The sequence below is a fragment of the Chaetodon trifascialis genome, chromosome 6 (assembly GCF_039877785.1).
Source record: "Chaetodon trifascialis isolate fChaTrf1 chromosome 6, fChaTrf1.hap1, whole genome shotgun sequence".
NCBI classification, from domain to species: domain Eukaryota; kingdom Metazoa; phylum Chordata; class Actinopteri; order Chaetodontiformes; family Chaetodontidae; genus Chaetodon; species Chaetodon trifascialis.
The window spans coordinates 15252196-15261869 of record NC_092061.1 but is presented as its reverse complement, the minus strand read 5'-3'; the positions used below and the strand labels follow the sequence as shown (position 1 = coordinate 15261869).

Here is a 9674-nt window from a genome sequence, read left to right as displayed (position 1 = left end):
CGAATGTTTGTTTCATATCACAAATAACGACGGTGATGGTGTTAATGGAAAGAAACTCAGCACATCCAGAGGAATTTGCCTTTGACTTCGGTGTCGAGTAATTGCATACTTCAAAAGGCTTATATTTCCCTTCTATCCCCCCCCCCCCCCCTTTTTTTCCCCGTCTTTATCTGATAAGATTATCAGTATCAAATGTACCATGTATGTAGCTGTCAAATTCATGTCTGACTAAACTGTGGTTTTGATATGACTCACATGGTTTATTAAACTTCATTTTGACCTTAAATTTATGAGGTTTCCCACTTATTTATGCTCCGTTAAAATGGTTTTGATGATTTTAATTGGTCTAAAGGGTTCTTCCCTCTGATGTTTCTGAAATTTTGAATGTAGATTCTCACTTTATGGAGTGACTGTGGGACCAAAATACTGCTGTGCTAAACATTTTGCTGTACAACATGTAAAGTCACTCTTGTATTAAATTAGTTAGATCTTAGAAAAGTAAATTTTCAGGTCATATATAATGATCTGTGGTAATATATAGTAAAACTTTCACAAACTGTACAATCACCAAGCTGAGAGGAATATTTGTTTTGGCTAACCCACAGCACAGTATTGATACCACAGTATAAACAGATTTGTAAAATCTGTGATGGTAGATAAATGTACCTCATCTCCCAGTAGATGGTATATCATCACAATGCCCAAATCAAACCTATGTAGGTCTAAAATTTGATTTAGTTCCAACTTCTCTTTTGAATTAAACACACACATTGGTGTTTGATACACAAGTCAATAACAGAGTCATAAAAAGTATAAGGAAAAAAACTTTTATTGTTTCACTCTTCATATCTGTACAAATACCATCAAACTTTGTATGTACATATGACATTTACATAAAAAATACAAAACTATATATTCATAACAGAATTTTGTATTTCTCTTGTGATGTTTGAAAATAAAAATGCATTCTGAGAAAGAAAAAACAAAACAAAAAAGAAACAAAGTGATGAAGTCTGATATTGTGTCGAGTACTGCAGTATATTAGTCCTATTTAGCTCTGCGAGAGCAATATGGAGCACGTTGGCAAGAAGACAGCACACAAATGTTAATGGCACATTGTTTCCACAATAATCAAGTATTGTCCAAAACTTACCTCTGCTCTAAAGTGGTGAGACAAAGTAAATGCTATTGAATAATGTCTAAAGTTGTCATCTCTGTGTGGAATCAAATCTAAAGGGTTCAATCTGAAGAGAGAAACCAAAAAAAGAAAAGAAAAGAAAAAACAAATGGCTCTATTTTTTTTTCTCTTCCATTTCATCATTACTGTGTTGCAACTTTAACAATGCTCTTTTGCAAAACCATTGAGAGAATCCCTTTGGTCAGTTATTATGAGTTGTAAACAAACCAGAAACACTTCTGTACATAAAATGATTGATATATTCCCAATAAATAAACACACAGCCTTAACATGCATTTACGTATATGTGACATAAACATCTGTGATAGAGATTTGACAGGAACAAGCAGATTTTTACAGCTCAGGGAATGCAATTTACAGCTTGTAGAGGACTTATACTTACACGGTAACATGACAAATAAATAACACTGCTTCTCTTTGGACAAATATATTTCTTCATGATAAAAAAAGAAAGTAATAGGGACAACAACAAAAAGGGGGAAATGAGTGGTAACACAATATATCATGGTAGATAGTAAGCCTGACATTGTAAATGTATAAATTATAAAACACAAAAAAGTATAAATAAACATCTAGCAGACTGAACTATATGTATACTTCCTTTTTCTTTAAAAAATAAATAAGCATACACATAATGTACAGTATGGACACGATTCCTTGCCCTAGGACTGTTCCCCTAGTGATGGGGGCCTATCCATCCAGTATAGAAGATATATGGACATAGGCCATGTAGTCTGAGTCCTCATCTTCCTCATCCTCCTCCTGGTCTTCTGTAATGGCTATGTGGGAGAATATATGGTAGCTGTTGTATGAATATGGACCACAACAGCGCAGATTATCACTGAATGTTCTCAAAAAAAAAATTTAAAAAAGCTCACAGCAAAGCCACCAGCACACAGCTTCCCTTTAGTTTCTTTTTTGTGCATGTGTGTGTATGTTTATGTTTGCATGTATGCATCTGTGTGTTTGCATTTGTGTGTGTGTGTGTGTGTGTGTGTGTGTGTGTGTGTGTGTGTGTGTGTGTGTGAGAGGAAGGGTCTGTGTGACTTGGCATCAACAATTACTGTGGCATCCCCAATTATGCAACTGGCATTTACATAATCTAGCAAGTCAGGGCTGCAACAAGAGAAAAAAGTGGGATGATGGAAAAGAAGGGGTGGTAAGGAGGTCAGGGGGGGGGGGGGCACAAGGTGGGTTGTGGGGAGGGGAGGGGGGTTCAGGGGCACTGATGGTTCCAGTGGCTGGGGTCTCTTTTGGGCAGATTCCTGAAAGCAGACACACATAACACAAAAAAGGTGCTCTTGTGTTCTCGGATTTTCTTTGCTCTGATTATTATTTAAGTTTCTGGCTCAAACGTACAGGGAGGGAGGACTCTGTGTCACAGCCTGGCCTTAGCAAGCAGGTCAGAGATCATCAGCACAGTTCTGAGGTATTTTCTTTTTACAGAGGAGATTTACATCGGACACATAAAAAAAAAAAAAAACAGGAAACAAAGAAAAAGAAAGAAAAAAGCACACAAGCGAGAGCAAGAGTGACAATACAAAAATAAAAATAAAACAGGCAGTCCCTCATCAATCCAAATGGTTTTGTGATTTCTGATACATATTCTGGTAGACAACACATTCACTGGAAACAGCACGAACAATAAAAGTTAGCTGATAACTGTTAACTTTTTCCCCTAATGATGAGATGAGAAGTAAGAGAGTGCGGTTCTACAAGCTCCTTATGCTTATCCTGCACACTGTGAAGTAACACATTTATATTTAGCTGCTGAGGTGATCATAAAGTTGGTCCCTTGGATTCCATTGCATACCTTAGGCACATCACATTAAGGTACTCAGTCAGGAGAGAGAAGCTAACAAGGAGACACTCTTCTTGGAATGTAAATTTGATACTTCCTTGAGGCTGTTGTTCAATTTGACGGTTCACCCACAGATTTGTGAGCGCATGAATGGCTCCACAGATAAGCAGTCTACATGAATGTCAGTGTTGAAGTCCATCGTCATTGTCACTAAACATGGCACCAATGTTACAATCACCTTATGCGCATCATATGAGTAAAAGTATTCTGTTCTTATTGACATGTTGGCAGTGTGGTGTATGTCACAAGAGGCAGTGCATTTTGAATTGATTGATTGATTACAGCCAAAAGCAACAAAAAGTAAAATAATACAAAAACACAAATATACCATTAACTTGAAATTAGCGATGTGACCATGGAATTTACAAGCTGTAAGATATGACCACTGTCATCAAAACAAACCATTCCTGATTTATAAAAGAAAAAGGAAAAAAAAACTGCATTAGATTTAAGGCAACCTGCTAATGCAGGTCACTAGCATGACCATAAACTTAACTAGACTTTTAAATATCAGGATTGTTCGACTGCAAACAAAATTAGTCTCTTTTATTATTTACGTTAGTTTAATGGAGTTAGCGTTTCCCAGACTCTTCGATAGAGTCTGCTGATATACATTGATGCTTTTCCATTCACCTTTCTGTTATTTTGTTTTGCAGAAGAATCAGAAAAAAAAGTAAAATAAAAAAAAAAACAAGAACACAAGAACAAAAGCCAGCGACAAAGACAACGTCATGCAAGTTCTTCTATTCCCAAGTCCTTTCTGCTTGCTTAAGCTGTGCTTGGTGGTGCGGCTGGGGTGGGAGTTTGGGGAAAGTTGGGATGGGTTGGGGGGCACTTTCAGGGGAGGTTTTTGTTGGGGAAGCAACATGGAATAATGTCTTTTGCTTGGAGAGGGAGGAGGGTGTTTTGTTTCATTTTTTCATATTTTGCTTATGTTGTTTACTTACAGTTGCAAGATCCCGAGTGCTTGACTTCCAGCAGCACCCCCATAGAACAAGCAGCTTGCTTCATGGCACATTCACTGGGATATGTGGTGTTGTCACTGGCACACACCGCCTCATCCGTCCTGCTCTCCGGACAGGTCTCATCACACAGCGAGCAGCGGCCCCGGCTCATCCGAGCATCCCACAGACACTTTTTCCCCGCGCTGCACTGGATGTCCTCACACGACTTGGCCTCTAGAAGGAAAGGGGAGGAAATCAGCACAGGGGAAATCTTTGATTAGATGGATTATCATAAATGCTTTTCAAGCAGGATCAGATGGCTGCTGAGTTTTTGGAGAACTAAACTAGGAATAAAAACTAAATCCTGTTTTGTGGTGTTAGGTCTTGTGGAGGGGTACTAAAAGTCATGATTTAATTAGCATTTTTTAAAGACTACATGACTTAAATTGGCTGCTTTCAGGATAAGAATCCCTGTGACTCAAATATTAACTTGAAGCATGTCTTCATAGCCCCCAGCACTCCCCTGTTTCATTCTCTTTCTCCTTCCCCCTTTCCTTCCCCTTTTCCCATATGGGATAGTGCTGCCAACATCAGGAAATAATAAGATGTCTATCAATTCTTGAGCAAACACAAGCAACTACCAAACACACACTCTCTCTCTAAGACCCCCTCCTCAGTGGAATGTTGGCAAAAATGAACAGTGAATAGCTGCAGAGCCGGCCAGGAAGAAAATGCACTCAAATAATATTCAGAGTCAGTGGCTTGAGGCGCTCCCAGAGAGCAAAGTCTCACACTCTCACGTCTCTGGTTGCAGACTTACTGATGCATTTTCCCTCATATGCCACTCCAATAGATCTGCCGAGGAGACAGGTCGCTCTTCTCAGGTGACACGCGCTGGCATAGACGATCCCATCGTTTCCACACAGGTACTGCTCTGGCGACGTCACCTCGGGGCAAATCCGATTACACGTCACACAGTATGCGTTATTTGTCTGGTCCACCACGCAGGTGGAGCTGCCAGGGCACAAAACGTCACGGCACGTTTCTGTTGAGACAAAGAAATTGGAAGATTTTGAGGAAAAATGGCACAAAATATGTGCGTGTGGGGTGGGGGGAGCAAACCGCTGGATTCTTGGCACAGGTAGCTTTGAGATATGTGGAATCTCACAAGTGGGTAGATTTTAAATAATATTGACTTACTTTTGCACTTCCCCTGGTACTGCACGTCCAGATCAGGGTGGCCTTTGCATTTAGCCTTCAGCAGCGCGCATTCGTCTTTGTAGGTCTTTCCGTCTGAGCCGCAGACCGGTCCCTTCCAGGTGATGTTGGAGCAGTCTGGTGCACACACGCAGCGCGGCTTACTTCTTCTGTTCATCTTGCACCTCTTCCCGGGCCCACAGTCAACATTATCGCAGGTTTCTAAAATAAAAGGTCTGTGTTATGTGATGCCTGCGAGGATTTTGGCCTTGTGCGCACAATTACTCTGGCTCATTAAGTACAGACTAGAGGGATAATTTACGCACTTTGGTGCGCGTAAATCGGGTCATCACTAGTATTTACTGAACGAAATGACTGAGGATGTGTATTATGAGAAAACGAAGGGAAATGAGTGCACCTCCACCTTTGCAAGGTATGCAATTGGGGGCTCCGCCATTGAAGATCATCCACCTAAAGAGCGTGCTGTTGGGGACGTCCTCCTCGGTCCAGGACGTCCCCAGTCTTCCACTCCGACAGCACTCCTCCCTACTCATCCCGGGCATGTAGAGCACCTGGCACCTCCCGTTCTTCCCCTGCTGCAACCAGCAGTTCCCAGCTGTAAAGAGACAAGCAAACAAACAAAAAAGCTAGAATGTCGCATGTTGAACGCCTGAAACCGCTGACCCAGACGCACTAGACACACACGCAGCCCGTATTATCCGAGACGCTCCCTCCCTCCCTTTCGCCCTCCCGGCAGTATTTTGTCTGATTTTTTTTTTTCGACACTGTTAACACTTGCCTATCCCATCTGTGACTGACAGCGCTTACAATGCAGCCACAAACCAAAAAAGTGAGAAGAATCTTTGGAGGGGGGCGGGGGTGTCCTTTATTCCTAGAGCCTCCTTGTTATCACTGGACAGAAAGTGGAGCGTCTAGACAGTGTTAAATAGCAGCCAATCACCTTCAGAAAACCACGGTCTTTCGCTAAACACACCACCGTCTCCAACGCCTCAGAACAATATCCCAGACATGTACCCACCAGACATTGTCCTGCTTATTAACAAAGCAGTGGAAAGTTTATTTTAAACATATACACATGAAAAAACAGTATAGCTATCCCTTTCTGTGGCACAAAAATATCCTTTGATCCAGACAACAGCAGGATGTCTAAACCGACACAGCCACACATGACATTAAGTGTTCATGAACTGGTGAGTTTCTTAAATTGAAGACAGATTTCTATTTGAACTCTAGGCTCCAAAACACACAAAAAGGTAGGTGCAAAAGTCTTCAGTTTTATTATTTTTGTCAGAAAGATGAAACATTGCAAGAAAAAAAAGCTATTTTTGCATACAATGCTGAATTTGTGCGTGAGGGAAATATACAAATAACACGCCTATGAACTCACAGTGCATATTCTTAAGTTTGGCACAGGTCTGAAGACAACATCGTGAGACGCTCCACGCTCATAGAAAAGTATGAGAACATGCTCAGGTATTATAGAAGGCTGAGGCTGCTACCAGCGCGGCGTGGCGGCTCAAGTGTGTGCGCCTGGCGAGGGCTGCAAAACTTGCCATATAGTCTCACTTTGAAGTGTCCCATATGGCACCTGTTTTATGGACGCTTTACGCACGCACCGTCTGATGCGGAGAGAGTTTTATCAGCGGTGGAAAAAAAGGAAACTGACTTTGAAAAGTTTCTCGGTTGCTGCAAGTATTCGACACTCGGGCGCGTTTTGAGCCTGACAGCAGTCGAAGTTTTACTAAAACGGAAAGAATAAAGGAAAGCTGATGAAGAGAGCTTACCTTGAACTTTTTGATGTTCCATGAGGTGACAAAGCCATATGAACAAGAGAAAAATGCCCGGGTGAAGGTGGTGTTTCAGCATCCTGAACATGATGGAGAGGCAAAGTGAACTACGTATTTGACACAGGCAGCGCAAAAGTAATCTGCTTACGGTGGCAGTGTTGAATAAGTGTCAGTCTGAGAATGCAGCCTCTCTTTTTAAATCTATAAGGGGTCTGGGGTTGACTGTCTCTGGTGGGCGGTCTCCTCTTCTGTGGGGGTGGGGAGATTTTTTTTTCTTACCAAAGTTCTTTCAATCCCAATCAGGTGACATCGCTACAAGCAACTTTCTCTCGCCACAATAATCAAAGAATATGGAAATATGTCTGAATTTGTGCTGAAACACCGCACTTCAGAATTAAGCGGCTTGGCAGGCAAACACAAGCAAACACAGCAGATCAGACAAAATGTGTCAGCTGATATGAATTTGGCGTTGATGGAGAATGCCAATATTAGGGTTTTATTTTAACCGTTTTGAGTTTACATTATATCAGTGAGGGGCTGGCAGCTCGTTTTTACGCATGGCTGGACACACGCCTTTAAATCAATGATGATAACAATAATAATAATAACAACAATAATAATGATCATGAAGGTCATTGTTACTCATATATCAAAGCTTTTATTACTGCATAATCAAAGAGGCCCACAGCCAACATCTATCCGGACATACCACCAGTCCTTCAAATTAAGGGTACTGCTTGGTGGTAACTGATATTTTTTCCACCAACTGCAGACAAAAGTGTAAATCTTTTGATGAGAGTTGCCTTTAGGAACATATCCGAGCTCAGACAATAATAGAATCCATAGTAGTCCGCAGCCGCACTGCTAATATTAGAACAGACAGTTGTTTGGGTTTCTCTCCCGGGTCAAGCTTTTAAATATAATCAAACCTGTTTGAGAGGCTTCAGACAGAGGAGCGGGGTGTTGCGTTTCATTGAATGAAACACACACATACACACGCACGCACGCACACAAACGCACACGGCTTTCCGCTCACTGACGCACAGGCTGAACTCCTTCAGTCAGAAGTCCTTGCGCGACCTCTTCAGCGGAACTCTGGTTACAGCTCTCCAGAGCAAAGAGCAAAGTGTCTGCTGTGTGAATCAGACACCAGGGAGTTAATTATCTGCCGGGCAGGAAGAACACACTATAATCTCTCCTTCAATTCCACTTAAATACCACTTCAGATATTGTTTGTCAACGAAATATGAGAAGACATGCAATCAAAACATCAATATTCCCATATATCCAGAGGTAAAAACGTGGCTGACACAGTAAATGTATAATTGCTTCATATCAATTACACCAACCAATATAGTAATAAAATATTAGTCCTATTTTTTGACTCCTTCTGTGAGGAGTTTGTGTTTTATGGTTTATTATTCTTGTCAGAGTATTTTCATTACAAACAGCACTGGGCAATAACTTTGGTTTTACTGTTGACTTTATGACAGACAATCATTAGCTCAAATATCTGAGGATGAGAAGCCTGAACAGATTTACAAGAAACAAATGGGCTTTTCTGCAAATAACATGCACAGAACTTATTATGGCTAACATCATTATACAGCCAAGTACAAGTACACATTGTTCTTTACGGCCACCCACTTTCTCTCACTAAACGGAGACTGTTTGATTTGGAGTGCCAGGCTCATTTTATGCCATGTAACAAAAAGAAGTTGCAGTATTACTGATAACGTGCCCCTTATTTGTGATCCTGTGGACTCTATGCTACATATAGAAGATCCAACAGCTACATTCAAGACAAAGAGACAGGAGAGGAGGAGATCATATGCTGCCTGCTTTGAATTATAATCAGCAGTCAGCTGGAAGACTCAAACGATGCGATTGTCTTTTTTAAAATGGTCCTAACTGCCAGAATATAACACACATCCTGACCCTGTGACCACTATCTCTAGTACTAGTAAATATTTTTACATTTTGCCCCACCTGGCAATCCAGTTTCTTAGCGATGACATGCAAAGACCACATACTGTACTTCCAAAGCCTCAGTGGAGTGATTATTCTGCTGCAGTGAAGGCTGATCACAAAGATCTTTAGCTTGTGATAATTATTATATAAGCCAATTAGACCATGTGACATCATGGAATTTCATATGTTTGGATTTAAACTGGAGATTTTACCCAATTTTAATGTGATGAAATGATCAAGGTGTCTGTCTTCAGTACAGTGAGCTGTCTCAGGGGCACATTTAGGCTAGACTCATACTTTAATGCCACACTTCAGGAGGTGTATTCCTTTATTAAGTTCAGAGTAAAGCATTTGGTTACTAAAATTGACTGATTTAAAGATTGTAGTGAATCAAGACTCTGACCAATTTCACGACTGACTGCTGTCAAACTAGAGAACATGGCCATTTGGATATTTGATTTCAAATGAGCCAACTGAAAGCGATATTCAAACCTTAAAGAAATCGTTATATAAAATGTGTTGAAAAGTCAATATTTGTGACAATTGCTTCTTTCATTAAATCTGAAAACGCTCACTTAATGTGGAGTTATGCTTGTAAAATCATTCCATGTCTACTGTGTGTGATGTGTTGAAGAGCTGAAGATACGAAAACATTTCCTGACGTGCGAGTACATCCCTGCCCTGCTGTATCAACT

At 40.8% G+C, this 9674-nt stretch overlaps 1 protein-coding gene across 2 annotated transcripts; it reads right to left on the bottom strand.

Annotated features, from left to right (window-relative positions):
- Nucleotides 1-811: 811 nt before the first annotated feature.
- Nucleotides 812-7173, bottom strand: fsta (follistatin a). Of its 2 annotated transcripts, none has more exons than XM_070963907.1 (6): nt 7006-7173; nt 5625-5816; nt 5204-5422; nt 4824-5048; nt 4007-4237; nt 812-1977 (listed from the first exon to the last, which is right to left on the bottom strand). In XM_070963907.1, the coding sequence occupies exons 1-6, from the start codon at nt 7094-7096 to the stop codon at nt 1889-1891; spliced, it is 1047 nt and encodes a 348-aa protein (XP_070820008.1). In that variant the 5' UTR covers nt 7097-7173; the 3' UTR covers nt 812-1888. The 2 variants fall into 2 exon arrangements, with proteins under 2 accessions (XP_070820008.1, XP_070820007.1); XM_070963906.1 differs by having other exon boundaries at nt 851-1977; nt 5619-5816; nt 7006-7166.
- Between the last annotated feature and the right edge of the window lie 2501 nt (nt 7174-9674).